Source organism: Lycorma delicatula, chromosome 6, assembly GCF_047948215.1.
Source record: "Lycorma delicatula isolate Av1 chromosome 6, ASM4794821v1, whole genome shotgun sequence".
NCBI lineage: Eukaryota > Metazoa > Arthropoda > Insecta > Hemiptera > Fulgoridae > Lycorma > Lycorma delicatula.
Window position 1 is genome coordinate 100556358 of NC_134460.1, and position 21262 is coordinate 100577619.

The 21262-nt window shown below is 29.3% G+C and overlaps 1 protein-coding gene across 1 annotated transcript in view; it reads right to left on the reverse strand.

The window, feature by feature from the left end:
- Nucleotides 1–18441, reverse strand: part of LOC142326079 (dnaJ homolog subfamily C member 10-like) — a 58511-nt gene extending 40070 nt beyond the window's left edge. The window contains exons 1-3 of the mRNA XM_075368223.1: nt 18237–18441; nt 12772–12931; nt 9712–9925 (exon numbers count right to left, since the gene is read on the reverse strand). Of these exons, the coding sequence (XP_075224338.1) occupies nt 9712–9925; nt 12772–12931; nt 18237–18238 (376 nt within the window). The 5' untranslated portion in view covers nt 18239–18441. The remainder of the gene's footprint in view (nt 1–9711; nt 9926–12771; nt 12932–18236) is intronic.
- Nucleotides 18442–21262: the final 2821 nt, after the last annotated feature.

The window sequence follows — 21262 nt, forward strand, 5'->3', positions numbered from 1 at the left end:
AAAATAAAGAGTAAAACAAAGTTGTAAAAAAATAAAAAAAGTAAACATTTTTACTAAGTTATAAAATAAAATAACCTTAAAAAGTCATTATATGTTCTTGCACAATTCTGCCATATTAAAAGGACTCTTTAATGATGTTGACATTCACCAAAATTAGTAGAAAAACTAAATGAGTTTTCAAAAATTTGGTAGCCCAAGTATCAAGGAGGCTTTTTTTGATAATTAAGATAATTTCCAGAATAATTCTAAGCAAAAAAATTCCCAAATTTTGAATAAATGTCTTGATTTTAGGGGCTTAGTTACTCTGAGTGGAAAATTTAAGAAAAGTTATTTATGTAGTGATCACTAACAAAAGATTTTTTTTTTAAGAGAATTGTTTAAACTAAAATAATTTAAAAAATAGAGTGTAACTTTTAAGAAAGTAATGAAAAAAGTTACTTCTCTCTTTTGCATTTTGGACCTGGAATATAATATAGGTGCCAAAGCCACTTAATTTTAATATCCCTTTAAGGAATGAAGAATAATACAGAATTTTCTTTTAATAATAAAAATTTAAAAAAAGTAGTTTAAGAACCAGATAACAAAACAAAATATATGCAAGGTTATAATTTAGAAGTGGGGAAAAGATTTTAAGAAAGATTTTTTTTTAAATATTCATATATATATATATTTTTATATAACCATAAAAAATATTATTAACAAATTTGCCTAAGTAAAGTTTTTTCTAACTCTAACACACCCCTTCAATAAAGGCTAAAATACGTACAAAAACTTTTCAAAAATGTTTTCTACATTTTAGAACCAAAGGTATACAATTTTTAAAAAAATGTAGATATTTCTTCATAGCTCTCTCTACGTATGAAGTATAAACTTACAAAAGATTTCTGAAATATATTTAAACTGAAGGGAGATATAGCAAAAAACAAAAAAAAAACAAACTTCAATTTTAAAAAGTAGTTTTTAGAAAAACCTTTTTTTGATTTATTTATATATGCATTGTAGGTAACAAAGTTGCTTTAATAAAGTTTTCTCTAAAATACCTCTGAAGAAAATTGAAATTGTTTTTTTTCACAATATCCCTGACTCCCAAAATGAATTTAAAAAAATTAATACTATCAGGCTCCTGGAATAGACAGAATACCTGTAGAATTACAGCGCAGTGCAGGTGAGGAAGCGATTGATAGATTATACAAACTGGTGTGTAATATTTATGAAAACGGGGAATTTCCGTCAGACTTCAAAAAAAGTGTTATAGTCATGATACTAAAGAAAGCAGGGGCAGATAAATGTGAAGAATACAGAACAATTAGTTTAACTAGTCACGCATCAAAAATCTTAACTAGAATTCTATACAGAAGAATTGAGAGGAGAGTGGAAGAAGTGTTAGGAGAAGACCAATTTGGTTTCAGGAAAAGTATAGGGACAAGGGAAGCATTTTTAGGCCTCAGATTAATAGTAGAAGGAAGATTAAAGAAAAACAAACCAACATACTTGGCGTTTATAGACCTAGGAAAGGCATTCGATAACGTAGACTGGAATAAAATGTTCAGCATTTTAAAAAAATTAGGGTTCAAATACAGAGATAGAAGAACAATTGCTAACATGTACAGGAACCAAACAGCAACAGTAATAATTGAAGAACATAAGAAAGAAGCCGTAATAAGAAAGGGAGTCCGACAAGGATGTTCCCTATCTCTGTTACTTTTTAATCTTTACATGGAACTAGGAGTTAATGATGTTAAAGAACAATTTAGTTTCAGAGTAACAGTACAAGGTGAAAAGATAAAGATGCTACGATTTGCTGATGATATAGTAATTCTAGCCGAGAGTAAAAAGGATTTAGAAGACACAATGAACGGCATAGATGAAGTCCTACGCAAGAACTATCGCATGAAAATAAACAAGAACAAAACAAAAGTAATGAAATGTAGTAGAAATAACAAAGATGGACCGCTGAATGTGAAAACAGGAGGAGAAAAGATTTCGGAGGTAGAAGAATTTTGTTATTTGGGAAGTAGAATTACTAAAGATGGACGAAGCAGGAGCGATATAAAATGCCGAATAGCACAAGTGAAACGAGCCTTCAGTAAGAAATATAATTTGCTTACATCTTTGCTTACAAATTAATTTAAATGTCAGGAAATATTTTTGAAAGTATATGTTTGGAGTGTCGCTTTATATGGAAGTGAAACTTGGACAATCGGAGTATCTGGGAAGAAAAGATTAGAAGCTTTTGAAATGTGGTGCTATAGGAGAATGTTAAAAATCAGATGGGTGGATAAAGTGACAAATGAAGAGGTATTGCGGCAAATAGATGAAGAAAGAAGCATTTGGAAAAATATAGTTAAAAGAAGAGACAGACTTATAGGCCACATACTAAGGCATCCTGGAATAGTCGCTTTAATATTGGAAGGACAGGTAGAAGGAAAAAATTGTGTAGGCCGGCCACGTTTGGAATATGTAAAACAAATTGTTAGGGATGTAGGATGTAGAGGGTATACTGAAATGAAACGACTAGCACTAGAAAGGGAATCTTGGAGAGCTGCATCAAACCAGTCAAATGACTGAAGACAAAAAAAAAAAAAAAAAAAAAAATACAATCAATGCCTCATATATAAAAAATTTGAGCAAAATTTGAAGAACATCAATTTGGTCAATTCAAGATACAGGCCAAAAGCAATGTAACACACATACATTGTTGTCAAAATGTTGTCATACATATGTTGTCAAAATCTAGATGATCTTTGGTCTAGATGATTTGCAAAAAAACTTGATACACCATTTTTGACATGATCAACATACTTCCCCTTTAATATAGCTATTACTCTACCAATATTTCTGGGAAGGTAAAAAATCCTCAAATGATGTCAGGATAGACATCTGCTAACAGATCAGGTGGGTCTCCTTGACAGAATAAGTTTAAAATGAAACAATAAGTATTTTCTGATAATTTAATTAATAAAATTACTTAAGTACGTATGGTTTCATAATTACAGTCATAGGGTGGCTATTGGATAGCATTATGTTGTTGGGATTTAATTAATAACAAGACATCCTGACTTGATCTTGGGATATAACAAGTGAAAAAAACTACAACTAGATACAATAACATTTTTAAAAAATTTCGGGTTAAATGTCAATTACTTCTTGGAAAATATTCATCAAACATTGAATGAGAATATACTAGTTTTCAACCAACAATATATAGGGCTGGAATTCTAAATTCAAAATACAGGAAGTCAAAATAGTTTGCCTTTTAAACAGCTTTGACAAGAATTGACAGAAAAAATTACATGCAGCTCCCATATTCAGGAATGTTTATACCAAACATATAGATGTGGTTCTGGATGATTCTGCTTGAACTAAAACTCAAGACCGACAATGGTCCAGAAAATTTATATGTTTGACTAGTACCATTGTTACACTGGAGCAACCTTCCAATGGAATGGTTGTCCCCAGATCAGTCTAATGAGACTGATATTTAGGATGTGAATTTTGATTTCGAAGATTAATTCCCAAGTAGATATGAATAACCAAAAAGTACCTGGAGAGTGGTGAATGATTTAAAGTCAAAATTTATCATGAGTAGAAGTGATTTAGAGTAGAAGAGTAGATTGTGAAGTGGGGATACTGATGATGAGAGGTGTGACTGTGGAGAAATCTGTAAGCTAATACTTAGGTGTTTATCTGAGTATTAGCTCTACTATTAAAAGATAGAAAATGCATGCATGCAGAAACTGAAAACATGAATATTGACAAGAAGAATATTGTGCTGAATTTTGAAAAAGTAGAAAAAAAATTATGTTACTAATTAAAAACTTAAATAATAATTGAAGACAATGATGAAAACATCAACCATTTTTAATTGAAAAAATTAATTTTCTTCAACTGATTTAGTGGATTTTTATTATAATTTTTCAATAGATTCCCATAAAATTAACTCAATAAAATTAATACCTTATTAACTTAATAAAGAACTGTCTCTTGATAATGACAATTCTGAATTAAAATTAAATACAAATTTTAATTGAAAACAAATAAAACTTGCGGATATGTTATCTGTTTTACAAGGGAAGTTTGTGTCACTTTTTTAAACCTAGAACTAGGTGGTAAGTAATTTAACATATCTGGAGTTGGTTAACTAGATACACAGAACAGGAGATACAAACAGTATGGGAACAGCGATAACAGAATGCATAAAGTTGATAATAAGGATAAGAGGAATAATAAACATATTGATAGTATTAAAAAAATAGAAATAAAGGAATCATCAAACCAATCAAAATATCACAATATTACTTAAAAATGAGTATTGAATCTTGTCTTATTTATCAATCTACTTTCAGTTTTATAGAAGCGTAATAATATTATTCCATTATTAATATGTGATAGAATGCAACCATTTTCAAGGAACCTATCAGAATATGAATACCAAAATGCAAATGCATTTAAATCTTGATATCAGTATATGAGAAAGGGCCAACCTGATTTGGAAATTTAACTCCTCACTCTAAACACATACAAAAAAAAAAGGTTTTAAGTATAACTTTGCTTTTTGGTTTACTTATAAAGTTCATAAGAAGTTCTGGAGCCACTTATTTCACTTTCATATAAAATAAAAATTATAATCTATGTATACATAAAAAATTACTTATATTTGGTCTCTAGAAACAATAAGCTGATCTTCAATAGTTACTTAATGATAGATGAATTTTACAGTATATAAGAAATGCCAAGCCTGACTAGATTTCAACTCAGAACCTTCAAGATAAAAGAGAGAGATACTTTAGCTACTTTGCTAAAGAGGCTGGCAATTATATACAAGTATTTCATTTTTATTCTTCTAATTTTACGTGGTATCAATTGCTATGACCTACTAACAAATTCCATCAGTATGCAGATACACGCGTAAGGAAACTTCATCATTTTTAACGTTGGTAATCTCTGGAAATACATTCATCAAATGTGGGTTTGACTGTAGAGATTACATGTATAATACATCCTTTCATCATTGTAAGATGGTAATTCCTGACATATTTCAGATATTTTAGAACCATTAGGATATAAGGGAAAATTGTTTACTATCCGGTTAAAGAATAATTGAATTTAAGCAGTAACAATAATTTCCATTTTTCTTCATAAAACATCTTCTAAAGCTGACATAATGCAATTTTAAAATAAAAAACTAGTTTTAAAAACAAAGGACAATAAGAATGACTAATTAATTACCTTTGTAGGTGATAACTAGTTACTACTACGTATACAGTTTGAAAAAAAAACTTGCAATTCATTATATGAGATTAAAAATTTAAAACAATTAACAGTGTTAATAACCTGTGAATTATGATTTAAAATTACATGTATAATAAAGTAAGAACTTACTGGCAAAATAACATCTATCATTTGATGTTCACATTTTATGACGTATGAAAAAAAATATGCCTGCACAATGTAATATTTTATAGACCATAGAAAAGATATTATCTTTAGAATATTATAGTAAAGATTACCATAATAAAGCAGTAATCATAGGTCAATTTTAAAATAAACAACCTTATAGTTCAATAACAAACTTTTTGAGTGCTAAACCAAAATTCTTGAGCTTAATATTCCGCAGATTTAAGAATTATTCTAGAAGCTGTTAAAATACTTTTTGATTATTACCCCAAAAATCTGGTTCAATTCTATAGATCACGAATGCTTAAATACAACAATACTTATAAATTTGTTTTAAATTCTTGATTACTAAATTACTATAATCCTCAACATGCTGTACCACCATTACAAAAAATTGATAATTTATTTTTCCAATATAAATCCTTTAGAATTGTGCTTAGCTCAGAGATTAATATTTACTACTGGAACATTTGAAATCAACATATTTAATGTGGGTTGTTTCAAAATATTTTATTAACTTTTTATTAATTGTTAATATTAAAAATGTATGATGACATCAAATATTTTTTTTAAGTTGTCAGATACTTTGTGTTTTATCTTTATTAAATTCAGCCTAGACTGCATTGGTTTCACTGCTGCTAGAGTGAGAAGAGAGTTTTATTATAGTCTCATTCACGAAAAACTGTGTAACCTGAGTGTTTTCCCTATTTTACACATTATTTATATTGAGAATAGAGAGCAGTTTATAAGATTTTATACAGAGGTGATAAATAAGTAAGAAATTCATGCTCACTATTATTCTCTTTTTCTTGTTGAAGTGCTTTTGTACTGTAAATAATTTGTCAGCTACAATATCAATTTTTGAAATAAAAGATGTTAAATGTTATTTCATTAAAATATTAGAAAAAAGTTTGAGTACATTATATGTTCATGGTAATAAATCAAACATGAATAAAACAGTTGTACTATTTGTCTATGTTTTTAAGATCATAATTTTTGTTAAAAATCATAAGTTACTTGTATTAAAACTCACTTTGCCCTCCTTTCTATCACAATCTCATATTCTTAACAAGAATTGGTAGTATTAATCATGACCCACCCACTCAGAAGTCAATAGTGTGCCTAACCATACCAGGAATATGCTGATATGGTACTCATTTTGGGTAAGTCTAATGGTAATGCTACAGCAGTAAATGTAAACGTTTTCTGAATCACAGGATTTCAGATCCCAAAACAATTAGCTAGACTTTTCCCAATCTTCGGATAACAGGTTCACTACCTAATATTCCTACCAGCTGTGAATGATCTGTCTAACATGACATTGTTATTGATGAAACTATTATTGATGCAGGTCAGAGCAGTCCAAGACTTTCTAAGCGGATCGGAGTTTTGCATTCAGTGGTTTGGAGAACACTTAAACAAAACAAGTTTTATCCTTATCATAAACAGCCAGTTCAACATTTACAACCACCAAGATGGTCTGCAACTGGTGGAATACAAATCGACAACTCTACGTGCATGTTTTGCTTTCCGATGAAAATGTCACTCAAGATGTTGTAAACGACTTATGCAATGAGCATACATGAGCAGAAATAAATTCTCATGAAATGGTGGAAGACAATTTTCAACATCGATTTAGTATCAATGTATGGTGTGGCCTTCTTCACAATCAGCTGTTTGGACCATTTATATTACCTGGGTGCTCAAATGCTGAGGTCTACTTGCTCTTTCTTCAAGAACTGCTGCAGCTGTTTGAAGATGTTCCTCTACCACTGAGACACAAAGTATACTTCTAGCTCGACGGTGTGCCTCCCTACTTCTCTTGTGCTGTTTCTACTTAATTAAATCATCATTGAAGTTTCACGTTTGACTGTTTGGAGGACCGTTAAACAAAACAAGTTTTATCTTTATCATAATAAGCCAGTTCAACATTTATATCCAGGAGATAGTCTACTTCATTTAGAGTTCTGCAACTGGTGGAATATAAATCGACAACTCTACAAGTATGTTTTGTTTTCCTACTAGGGAAATATCACTGAAGACTTATGCAATGAGAATATGAAGTAAATCCTCATGAAACTGCTGTTTCCACTCAATTAAATCATCATTGTCCTGAGGAATGATCGGTCATGGAAGTCCACATTCCTGGCCACCAAGATCACTTGATCTAACAACTTTAGATTTTCCCGTCTGGTGATTGATGAAAAATATTGTATACAAAACAAAAATACATTTTTGTGAGGAATTAATTGTCTGTATTAGGGATGCGGCTGAGCAACTTAAGGGCAGCGAGAAAGAACTAAAAAGAGCAACAAAAGCAGTACAGGAGCACGCCAAGAAATGTGTTGAAAATGGCAGGCTCATTTTTGAACATTTACTATTAAGTGTGTATAATGCACTTTGATCTAATGTACTGTTTCTAAATAAAATTAGAATTTTTCAAACTTTTCTTTGCTTTATTCAACTTAACTTGCACCATTTTGTTCAGAATTAAATTCTATAAAAGTTTTAAGTGTTTATCCATATAACAAAGTTATTGTATGTCAAATATAAAATAAGGGGTTTTTACCCAATTTATTGGTTTTCAGCCCTGATTTCTTAAAAACGACTGCATATACGGTTCTGGGACGTATTTTATTCAATTTTGCAGGTCAAAAACCATAAGAGATCACTAATTTTGCCCTTCAATTAATGTCCTAAGAATTTCAGTACAACCTCATTTTACCAGGTTAGCTGAAATCCAAGCAAAATCTTTTACTAGCCATAACTTACAAACTAAGCATTTTAGGACATACATTTATACAAAACTTTTCCATTACTTTTACAAGTAGAATAGGTTATTAAAGTTTCGGAAGAACTTTGCGATACACTTGTATATATATTTTTTATGCCATATATTATACACCCGTGTATCAAACAATATTATTAACAAATAAATATTTAAATCCACCAGATACAACTCAATAAAAGTTAAGGACACTCACCTATCTGTCTGTAGCACTTTCAGAGCTTTAACTCTAACATCAACAGACCAATTTTTATGAAATATACATAATTATAAATAAAATATACAATTAAAAATATAGTTAATGTTTTTGTTTTAAAACAGCTTCGGTTAAAATTGTAAAATTGTTAGTAAGTATATACAAATACTACTGTCATATTTAAAACGTCCTGTATCCACCAAAGGTAAAGATTAGTATTTATCAAAGTATTCAATTGTTATGTCAGGTCTACCAATTTAATCAATTTATCAAATGCAATCTTTTTATTGATAACATTTATTTATTTTTATACTTATAATATAATGCTTCTCTAATATATCACTTTCTTTATTATTATTGCTTGTATCTAAAATTTCTAAATAAATATTGGTATCAGTAATTTTATGCTTATTTTTATTACATGTTCCATAAAATATGAAAATTTAATATTACCTTTCAAACATTATAGAATATCTAATAAAAAAATAAACATAAAATTATTGGCATCAATAATAATTTAGAAATTTTAGACAAGTAATAGTAATAAAGAAATTGATATATTAGAAAAATATTATATTAATTAATATAGACTAATTAATAAACAAATTAAATTTGAAAATCAACTAATTAAATTTAATTGGTAATTAAATTGAAAGTTTTAAGTATGACAATAGTAGATACATACAAACAATTTTAAAATTAACTATAGGTTTTTAAAAATGTAACTATATAATTATGTGTATTTTATAAAAATTAGTCTGCTGATATGTAGTTAAAGCTCTGAAAATGTTATAGACAGATAGGTGAGTTTTCTTACCTTTTATTGAACTGTATCTGATGGATTTAACTATTTAATTCTTAATTATATATATATATATATATATATATATATATATATATATATATATATATATATACATATACAAACTCATGATAGCTTATATAGAAATTGGTACTTCATCAGTAACTTCATGAGTAATATATATGTATAAAAAAATTAAATATTAGTTTTAAAAATATGTAGGAGAAATTTATCATCAGTTACTCAGATCTCAGGCTTTTAAAGTAGCAGGTCAGTTTCCTTCCCGTTCAGAAATGGGCATTATCGTTATGACTAATATAATGAAACATAATGTAAATTGCTACTACTGGGCAGATTACAATATATATTCAAAATTAATAAAACTCCAAGATTGATTTTCTATTTTAAGTTCCACCACATAATTAGTTAGTATTTCATTTGTACCAATAATTCTATTAAAAGAAGACATCAAAATTAAAAAAAAAAAACAAACACAATACATTTTACTGCCATAAAAAGTTGACTCACCAAAATCAGCTTTATTTAATGTTACTATTTCTGGATCATCATCATAAATTCCAAAATGATCTTTGTAATATGTGTAACTGTGATATTGCGCATTATTCCTAGCTCCAATCTTTTCTTCACCATACAAGTCATACGTTTTTCTCAATGCTGGGTCTTTCAACACTTCATAAGCTTGAGTCAATTTAATAAACACAGAATGTGCATCTGGATCATCCTACAAATTGATGAGAAAAAGAACTTAATATTTATTGATATTTATATATCTTTATTATCAAATGAAATATTGTAGAGCTAATGAAGATATACTAATCTGATCTATTAATGTGATGAATTGAATAAGGCTTTAATAATATTCTATTCTACTTAATAATAGTGCTCAGAAAATGTAATGAACCACAAAATGTAATATGTAAACTCTGTTATACAACTGTTGTAACATAAACCTACACAATTCTCTCATTAAATAAATTATAATTACATAGCTTTCTGGAAAATTAATTTTTTTCTTGTAAATTAGTTTTTTGATGTCCAGGATGAAATGTAATAACAGGTATGAAAAAAATGTTTATAACTGATTTTGGAAAAACAAAGTTTCATTATCCTTTTGAAAATTAATTTTATAACTAATGCACAGATTGTTCATAATGGGTCCATAGATTGTAACTGTTTGCTTTCTTGTTCAAAGAAGGTATCTTGTGTTCAGAAACCATTAAGGCCCTGAAACCATGGAGAAAACAAATTAAACATTTGAATTCCATTGATTCTATGAACTGATACCACAATTAATATGGAAAAATTATGAGGCCCTGACAATAACTATAGTCATTGCCATAGAGTAGAACAAAAAGGTGAAGTTACAGATCTATGTCGAATCAACTATAGCAGCAACAGGCTGGTAAAATGTGGAAATGAGAGAAACACAATTAGCAGATGCAGATGGAAGACTGTGTGTACTGCAACTTGTTTTCTCCCGAACCGTAAAATAGAGTAGGTTCTGGAATAAACTCACGCAGAATGTTGTGAGGTCATTTAAGCATTGTAAAACTCTTGAAGAGGTGTGACATTACTACTGCCTTTAATTATGTAATGCTGAGAATTGGAATGAGCTGTGTGACAAGTGTGTGACTAATAGTGGAACTAGACCAAGACCTTATGTACCAATGCAAGATGGGAGCACCATCTGAGTGCATCAGCAATAATAATGTAGGACCTTTTCCAGCTATCAGCAAGAGGAAATAAATATCTGCTAATAACCATAGATTATTTCACTAAATGGTCAGAAGTTTCCTCTCTACCGAACCAAGAAGCATCATCAGTAGCGAAGCTTGAAATTCAAATTCTTCTGAGTGGGACAAATTCTTCTGCCGTTTCAGTATTGGGTTACACAGAGAAATACAGTGACCAAGGATGGAATCTTATTTTTTGCAAGAGGTCTACATTAAAACTATAGAGGATAAAACTATACATTAAAATTGTAGATGACCAACGAAAGGTCACCTCAGTTAATCAGACATTAGAACAAGAAACTAATGTTCTTTCTAATGATTTACAGTGTAATGGCATTTGTGCATGAAATCACCTGCAGCATAATATCTGCCAAGATGATATTTGGAAGACAGTTAAGGCTCCCATATGATTTGCTCTTCAGATCACCACAAGGGAAACAGCAACTTATGATATAATAGACAGTGGAACTGGTTAGTCAATCTACAAAAATCCATTACTGTGATCATCAACAGTTGAAGATGGCCAGAGATTCCATGAAAGCAAGATATGACCTACAGGCAAATTTGGCTGGGTTTCAAGGAGATAGAGTGTGGCTCTACCATCCAAGGTAGACAGTCAAAAAATGTCCAAAACTTCAAACCAATTAGTAAAGCTCCTGGACTGCATTAAACAGGAACAGTGATGACCTCCAGTAAAGGCCATCAGGGCTAGGTATGGAGTGGATGTGTGGTGACCAGAATTGCCACATGGCAGGGTTTTCCCCTTCAGGGTCAGGATGTTGTAATCTACAGAATTCAAATCAGTCCAAGAAGAAATAAGATCATAATCCATCTGGATAGTCTCCTGTCTTATCAGGGAATGTTCAGGATGAACAGCCTTATGGAGGGAGCGGTGCAATGGGTAGAGAAGCTTTATTATTACTAAATATACACTATTACTTTTTAACTGTCTCAAAGGCTGTTTAAATGGTACTCCTCCAGTTTTATTAACATGTTTGCATACCTTCTTTATTTGTATATTTAAAATTTTATTTTTGCAATTCCAATTTGATATTTAGGAGAAGGAAAAAATCAGAGTGGACCACTAATGAATAACAGGAGTGAGAAATAACTGCAATTGGGAACAAAAAAAAAACAAGATGGGTGTGAACCAAGTTGGTGTGTTATGTTGGATTCTGTAATTGTTGTATCACTTGCCCTGATATTTCCTTCCACCTTAGATCATCTTAAAGTAAATGAAAGAAATTTTAGAAACTATCATCCCATTACCTTCAAAGGTTGCCTCTTAAAACATTGGTAAAATTTTCAGATATTGATTAAATTCAAAGACAACTCAAATGTTCACAGTTATTAACTTATGATGTAAAATATAACTAATTTCCATTTTAAGTATATAAGCAATGATTGTGATAAAGAAAAGTATAAAATAAAAATAACATGTATTACAGATTAATAAGAAGATGTTTTTATTAATCAACATTTAACAAAAAAATAAGAATAAATTAACTTAAAGACTGTAAAAAAATAATATAATGAAAATGAAGTTTCCACCAATTACATCAGTAGATTAAAAATGTTATCTTTAATATAACTAGTTAACTATCATTAGTGTAACAGAAGGAATATGTATATTTGGTGTAACAAGTAATAATAACAAGTTTTTAAATTAATCTTTATCTCATTTTCATTATGACAGAACTATGAACCATCAACCATATTGATTTCATGAAATCAGTTTAGAAATACATAATGTATATTCAATAGAGAAATTAATGACGACCAATATACAGCTCATTAAAAATCGAATAAAAGTGATAAAATATTAATTACATACTGGATTTTTATCTGGATGAAGATTAACAGCAAGTTTTTTGAATGCTTTTCTTATTTCTTTAGTATCAGCATCACGAGAAACACTAAGTAATTCATAATAATCTTTATCTTTTCCAGCTGTTAAACTTATGCATAACAATACTAATAATTTAGTCAGTATCCTGAAAAAACAAAAATTAAAAGAAAAATGAATAAATTACCATCAGAGATTTAATACATATAAATAAAAAACTATGTAAAACAGTAAATAAATTGGAAAACAAGAATGTACTCAAAAATGGTTTACAAAAATTGACTAATAATCTAAATAGGCTACTCAGAGTTGCCTTTCTCCTAAACAGGAGAATAATACTGTAGACATATCATCTACTTTATTATTCACAATACACTCTGATCTAGAGGTGTAAAGTGAAGTATTTACAAAATTCAAAGATTTGAATAAATACACTGATTGAATTCAGACTACCTAGATTTTAATATTTTCTTTCTTATCTTGGTTTAAATTATTAAAAAAAATATTTTAACATGATTACATTCAATAACCATTTACAAAATTATTACTTAAAATCTAAAACCAGTCGCAAAACCATTGAATTTAATTTAATGAATACCTCATGCATAAAAAAAACTCAGGAAGTTTACAGAGAAATCAGAACATGTGGTAGACAGTATACTAGACAAACACCAGATTGGTTTTAGAAGGGAGTATGCAAAAGTCATTCTGGCCTGAGAACTAATTTTAGAAGGTGGCTTAAGAACAAAACCACCTACAGAATGTTTGTAGTTCTGGAGAAGGCATTTTACAATGTAAAATAGAATGTATGTTCAAAATTTTAAGTAAAATCAAACTGATGTGGGGAAAAGAAGAGTTCTCACGTAAATCAGGTGCATGACATCAGTAATAAGTAATGAATCAGTACTGATACAGGTAATCTGTCCATGAATCAGGTAGCACTAATAAGAATAGAAAATGAAAAAAGACAAGTTCTGATTGATTCAGAAAAGGATAAGTGACTCAGAAAAGCAACAATCTGTACCTACTGCTTTTCAGATTATGTGTAGAAGAAGCAATATAAAATTAAACAACAAATTAAAAAGCTGAATAACCAGCCAAGGACGGAAAATACAGGTGCTAAAATTCATTAATGACATTCTTTTGTAAGAAACAAAAAATGTGATACTAAAGAAATATTGCATGGAAAAAATTTATATAAGAGAAATTACATCTGAAAATAAATACAAATAAAACAAAAATAATGAAATATATCAGAAGTTGCAAAATTGATTATTTATTAGTATATAACAAAACTACAAAGAATGCGAGTAAGGTAGATATTACAAGCAGAAATGTACAAATATGGAGAGGTTAGATGTTTTTAGAGGTTGTAAGGTCTAGAAATTATAAAATTTTTATTTTAATAAAGAACATAACATGAATGGCAGTGAAATGTAAGCAATTGGAACCATTGCAGTAAAATAAATATAAACTTTTTAAAATGCGATTTGCAGGAGGATGTTAAAAATTAAGTGGGTTGATAAACTACAAATTGAAGAAGTATTCAGGCAAACAGAGGAGAACAATTAATGGCAGAATCTTGTAGAGATGAATTAGGTTAGTGTATAATATGTTATTACATCCAGTTTTAATTAAGTTAGTTAATTTGGAATTAGAGGAAGTAAACTACCAAGACACAAGGATCAGAATATATAGATAACTGATGATCCAGTAAACGTAATGATTCATTGAATGATTCATTTTTGATGTCCTGTCAATGATTCATTTTTTACTTTATCCAGATTTTAAAGGAATATCTTTAAGATTGCATGATTACAGGATTTTGCTGCAACCTTTTGTCTGAAAAGTAGTAACATTTTTGCAACAAAAAGGTTAAAATACATTAAATAAAACTTAATAATGGTAAAAATGGTTTCTCTTAATTTCAATACAAAGTCAGATATCAAAAACATAGTACCAAAGTTAATGTTACTTAGTGTAAATGTGGTACCTGTACTGGGCCAACTTAAAAAAAAGATATCAGCTGTACCTATTTAGAATGTATTAGTAATTAACTAAACTATGAGTACAAGGTTAAACCAACTTACTGACTTTATTAAATAAGTATTACTATCTTGTCTATATTAAAAATGATTATATTTGAGAATCACCCTGTTTCAATAACCAAAGTTATTCTTCATTTTCTAACAATTATTTAACAGGCATAGGAATATTGCTTTTCTGTGTTTTTTTAATCATTTTCTTGTTTTAAATGTTACTACAAAACAACAATCAATCTGTAACTGTTACAAAGGATTAGCGTATAAATGATCATTTGGTAAGCAAATATTTTCGTTTTAGAAAATTTTTTCTTTTTTGGCAATTTTTTCCTTTCAGAAAAATGTACTTTCTAAAATGGTATCAAAAAAAAATTAATTACTTCTAGATTGTACAATACCTAAAAAGAAACATTATCATACCTCGTTTTTTTTTAATTTTAAACAGAAAGAAATTAAAATAAATTACATTCAGGACATTGATCAATAATATAAATATTTTTATTAAGATTATAGAATCAAGTTAATTTTTTTTGTAACATTCTACTAGTGTTACAAAAAAAATAAATTTAAAATAATGTATTAATGGCATATATAAAAAAATATATATCATTTTCTATTTCATACAATTTAATTAAAAAATCTAGTACACACATACACAGTAATAAATATTTAAATTAAAAAAAAAATAAACAAATTACTATAAAATAAGCTCAATGAGGACTTTATTAAGGTAAATAATACTTGACAGAAAGAATGGGATTAAAATTATTAAAAGCATGCTTAGTGCGTTTGACAGAGAGGAAGACAACAAATCAATAAATGTAATTTACTAAATAACACTGTCCTGGTATAAATTTGTAATTTACTAAATTACAATGGTTGGTATTGTATAATGTCAGTTCGCTCCGTATTCCATAGTAATCACAATATATATATAATTTTATATTTTCATTAACAAATGAATTATATAGTAGTGTGTCATTGCTTTTTTCAGTGGCATGAAGTGCTGTGATTATTATTAGTTTATCGTAAATGTATATTTTATATGCTGAAATTGCATCCAGCATTATTTAAGTTATCATTCATAATCTATGAATGATTACTGACTTATTAATTGTAGCTAAACCCAATGGCATTCTTCTAAGTTCTACTACTCTTTACCATCATGTAGTAAAGGATAAAATGAAACATTTTGTTCAGAACTGTATGTATCAACATAAGAATTTTCTTATTTTTCATTATTTACAAGTATATATATATATTGCTCTGTCCACGATATTACATTTGTTCTTCAACACAAAGAAAGACAGTAATAAAAATATGATAAATTTGGTGATGCTGTTGTCTTTGCTGAAATTAAAAAAATGATTTAAAAGTAATCTTAATGGTATGCATTCATTAATAAGAGAGAAAATTGATTTGAAAATAAAAAAGGGTAAAACAAATTTAATGAAATGTGAAAAGACAGAAGGTAATAATACGAAGTTACACATTAGAACTGTGTAAGAGAACATTATTTATTTATAAATAAATAATGTTTAAGTGCTTAATCTAATTAAGTTAAACTATATCCAAATTGGTACTTGTCGGTTTGTGACCCACCTAATTTATTAGGTTGGTTATCTGGACACCAACTATTTTTCATTATCTTTTTCACTGGCTTTTTTTGTTAAAAACTGCCATTTCAAACTTATACAACCCTAAAACCCTTGATTTTTAAAATTATTTAACACTAAGTAGATGAAGTTAGTGAGAGAAGCAAGTGTTAGGTTATTTTGATATGGTATGAAGTTCAGTACATGGAATCATTAGTTACAACATAACCTAGCGCTCACTTCACTTGGTAACTTTGTCCAATTAATATTAAATATAAAAAATAATATACAGTACTTCGGAGAAATAATAATAAGCTTTCAAACTTTTTGGTCTTTCATTTTTTTAACAGTGCCCAGATTAAAAAATAATTCAGTTAGGATGCAAACTGACAAATACCTTCAAATTACTACCTTGTGTAAAAATAAATAATAATAATTAGTAAAAAATAATAACTTAAAATATTTTAATATAGCAAAATATAGAAAAAGGTATTATTTAAAAACATACATGTATATATAAATATATATATGTCAACATATACTTCTACTGTCACTTCTTTATATTTCTGATGAAAAGAGAGAGAAGGAGAGGTGTGGGTGTGTTTTGTTTTTCTTTGTGATATATTCGGCAAATATCTCAATACAATACAATAAAACAAATAACAGAGTAATATAATTTTGAGAAAACTAAATACTTCTTGTTTATTAAAGTAGATCAATTTCACTGCTATATGGTAGTCATGGACCATTCACTTGATAGTAGAATTTATGGGAATAATTAATAGTGGCACTACATATACAACAAAGTAATGTGTTATTTAGACATTAAAATTACAGAACAGAATTTTAAAAAATGTTACATTTTAATATCCGAGTCTACTCTTTACAGAATAAAAAACAGACACAAAGACAGAAGAGTAAAGAATTTACTCTTTTAGTATCTGAACCACAACAGCATTCTGTCATACATGTTATACTATTTACAGTTTGTATTGGTATAATTTAGTAAATTTTTATAGTGACATGGTCTTCAATGGTTAGGGGTTTGTAATAAATATCCTAGTAGTTTTTACCAGAAGAGAGAGGGCTAAATAAAGCTAGAGAAATTAAAACCACATAAAATAATTATACTATTTATATAAGTATAAATAATTTACATTTCATATAAATAATAATTTATAAATCTAAACCTTTTCTTCAAGTGATGACAACACTTTGAACTTGACAAACGTTCATCTTATTCCTTCACTTTTCTGAAAATGCTGTAGTAGTTTCTCTTTGATATCAATGTTATGACACATATACCATTTTCAACATATTGGTATAATATATAATTATGCTCTGATCTAATCAGTTACAACTGCCAGCCCATACAACATTTGTTACAACTGCCAGCCCATGCTAGTTAAACATATCTATTAAATGACAATATAAAAAAAGTTTATGATAATATTTAAATACATTAAATAAGTTTTAATGTTCTTCTGTATAAGATAAAATTTAAAAAGAGAAATTTATCTTAAATACAGTAGTACATGTAAATAAGTTGTATAAGTTCTTGTAACGTAAAACAATAGTATCCGCAAAAATAATTAAATGAACAAATTAATTTTCACGTTGAATAACATCCGGCATATTATTAACTTGGCTTAAAAAATTAAAAATATTTAATTTTAATTTTACAAATATTTTAAATCATTAACACATAAACAAAAATATATTATAATTTCCGCAACAAATTAAATAAACTTATCAGTGCTAAATATGAAAACAAAAATTCTTATTTTGTGTTCATTCATAATAAAAGATTACTTACATCTTAAAATAATAAACCTCATGAAGATTGCAAAACAATAACAATTTGGAACACCAAAAAGCTTGGCCACGTCAGTTATAACATTATTAAACACCCACACATAAATTCGGCTCTCTAAATAAATATTTTATCTATTAGAAGAAAAAAGGACGAAGGACAGTATATCCTAACATAACCTCAACGCCCCACACGGAAGATAAATGCGGACTCCTACACCCCGACAGACGTTGCTAGCCTATAGCATTTGTTCTGTCATGAAACGGTATCGAGCTATCGATACTCTGTCAGTTGTATTCGATAAACTTAAGTAGCTGAATTACTATTATACGTGGTGCAAAAAACACTATTAAAATTTTTTGAGCAGAGAATCTGTTGTTTGCTATTTGTTATGCTGTAACAAGTTTTAAAACAGTTTTATTTAAAATTTAGAATATACCACAGTTTAATAGTTTGAGACATTAAAGCTACTGCAGTTTTAGTTTGCAACATTCTTGCTATGAATTAACTGATTATGTAACATACATTTTGAATGTCTTCCTCCGCTGAGTTGAAGTAACGTGTATATTTCACTATTTCTCTCTAGATTATTAATCTATTGCTTTACTTTATATATCATAGTCTTTCTTTTGACTGTGATATTCATACATGAGGTAACTGAGGTAAATAAGCACAGGTAATGGTGCCTCTTGAATACCAATCAGATTTACTTTCTCTGAGAGTAACGATGTTTACTAAACTGCTTGTCCCTGCATAGAACAAAGTGCAATGACACTTATAGAACTAAATATCACTTAAATTTCAGTGGACTTGTCATGTTGATATGTAACCATAATCAACACAGTGAAATGGTAATGGAAACCATTTCAGACCTTATTTTTCTATAATGGAAATGCTTGTTATTTTTTAAAATGGCGAATACATAATTTATTGAACTGGGGTAAAAAAGAAAAAAAAAATCAACTTCCAAAAAATACAAGGTTAATTTCATATACTGTATTTGAAAATAAGACACCCTCAATTGTAAGACCCTCCAAGTTTGGCGTGCAAATTTTAGAAAAAAAATTTCAAAATGTTAGATCCGTTAGTTTGACAGACTGCAATTCCTAGAAAAACAGTTCTTTAGGAATTTCTTTGTTACTGTACATACAGTTATTTGTTGGCCAAGGACAAATTTTACCCTTTCAGGTTTTTGTGAAACAATGCTATGGTATTTGATGGAGTGGGAAGGGGTGGTGAGACGTCGACTTTCACACAGTAGCAACTTCAATCCTACTACCTGCTTTCTTTTTACTAGTAAAAGAAGACCTTTGGTTAGAACACTAGCAACTTTATAAAAATGAGTTTCTCTTGTATTTTGTTTGTGTTACTGAAAAATGAATTCACAGAAAAGTTTCATTGTGGGGTTTAGGTTAGATGTTTTGGAATTCACTGTAAAAAAATGGTGTAGGAGCAGCAGGTCGAGAGTATTTGGTATAACCAAACATAATTCATTACTGGAGAAATTGGAGAGATAAACTTAAAGCCATGAAAAAAGGAACTCAATCTTTTCGTGGTCCCGCAGTGGATGATACAGTGACTGAGTGGGTGGAAAAGAAGAGAAGAGAGTGCTGTGTAGTGACCTGTGAAATGAAAGGGTGCTAAGTAGCAAAACACCATGTACATGCAAGTGACTTTAAAGCCAGTCATGGGTGGGGGGCGGTTAATTAATGAGAAGAAAGGGATTCACTTTGAGGCGCAGACAACTTTTTTGTGCCAACAACTACCAGCAGAATATACTGAGAAAGTTTTGGAGTTTCAATGATATGTTCTACATGAAAGAGGAAAAATCATTACCTCATATCTCAGATTGGAAACGCTGATGAAATACCTGTCTTTTTTTAAATGCTGCGGAACACAACTGTAAAGAAAGTGGGCAAATCCAGTGTACTGGTGAAAACAGCTGAAGCAGAAAAAATGAGATGCACGGTTACGTTAGTCATTTGTGCAGATGGAAAAAAATTACCTCCTTATGTCATTTTAAACAAAAACTCTGCAGAAGGGAAAACTACCAAGAGGTTTATATGTTTGGGTGTAAGATAAGGGGTGGATGGATGCGAAACTAATGTGTAACTGGCTAGAAGTCCTTTGGAATCGCTGCCATGGAGCAATGTTAAAAAAACGAGAACTTCTCGTTTTAGATAGCTTCTGCGGCCATCTTGAAGATTCTGTGAAGAATCAAATCAATGAAATACACACAGATGCTGCAGTTATTCCAGGAGGCCTCACTTCTGTGCTGTAATCCTTGAAGTGAGCATTAATAAGCTGTTCAAGGACAATATTAAGAAGTTTTACACTAAATGGATGGCAGTTGGAGATCACACATTCACAAAGAGTGGACAAATGTTGAAATCTTCAATAGAGCTTCATGGCAAGTGGATTGTCAAAGCCTGGGAGGAAATTACTCTGAAAATGATAATCAAGAATTTCAAAAAGACTGGCATCTCCTGCGCATTGGATGGAAAGAAGATCACCTCATATATGAGGATTCTGACACACAACTAAGAGAGAGACTGACATCGGCGATGGTGACAATGAGGATGATGATGAAAGTGGAAATGACTCTGAGTAAACAACTGTGTTCGAGGTAATTAAAACACAATATCACACTTTTTGCATTGTTGTTAAAATAACGGCAGTTGGTTTGAAATATAAATTTGTAAATCATTCATTTCTGTTTTCAAACAAACCAGTACCTGTGAACCTGAACAAAGTCACAACCCTAATGTCAAATAGCACACATCCTCAAATAACAAGACTTTTTTATCTATATATCTTACAATAGTTAGTATTTCAAAAAACTAACTAAATTCATAGTTCGGTAATACAGTTATCTTTGTTTTCATTTTCCAAAATACCTGTTTATAACACCCTCCTGAATAAAAGACCTCCCCAAATTTTGAAGTATAATTGTGTTAAAAAAGGGAGGTCTTATTTTCGAGTAAATATGGTAATATTGGATTTATATCATAAAATGTACCAGGAAATTA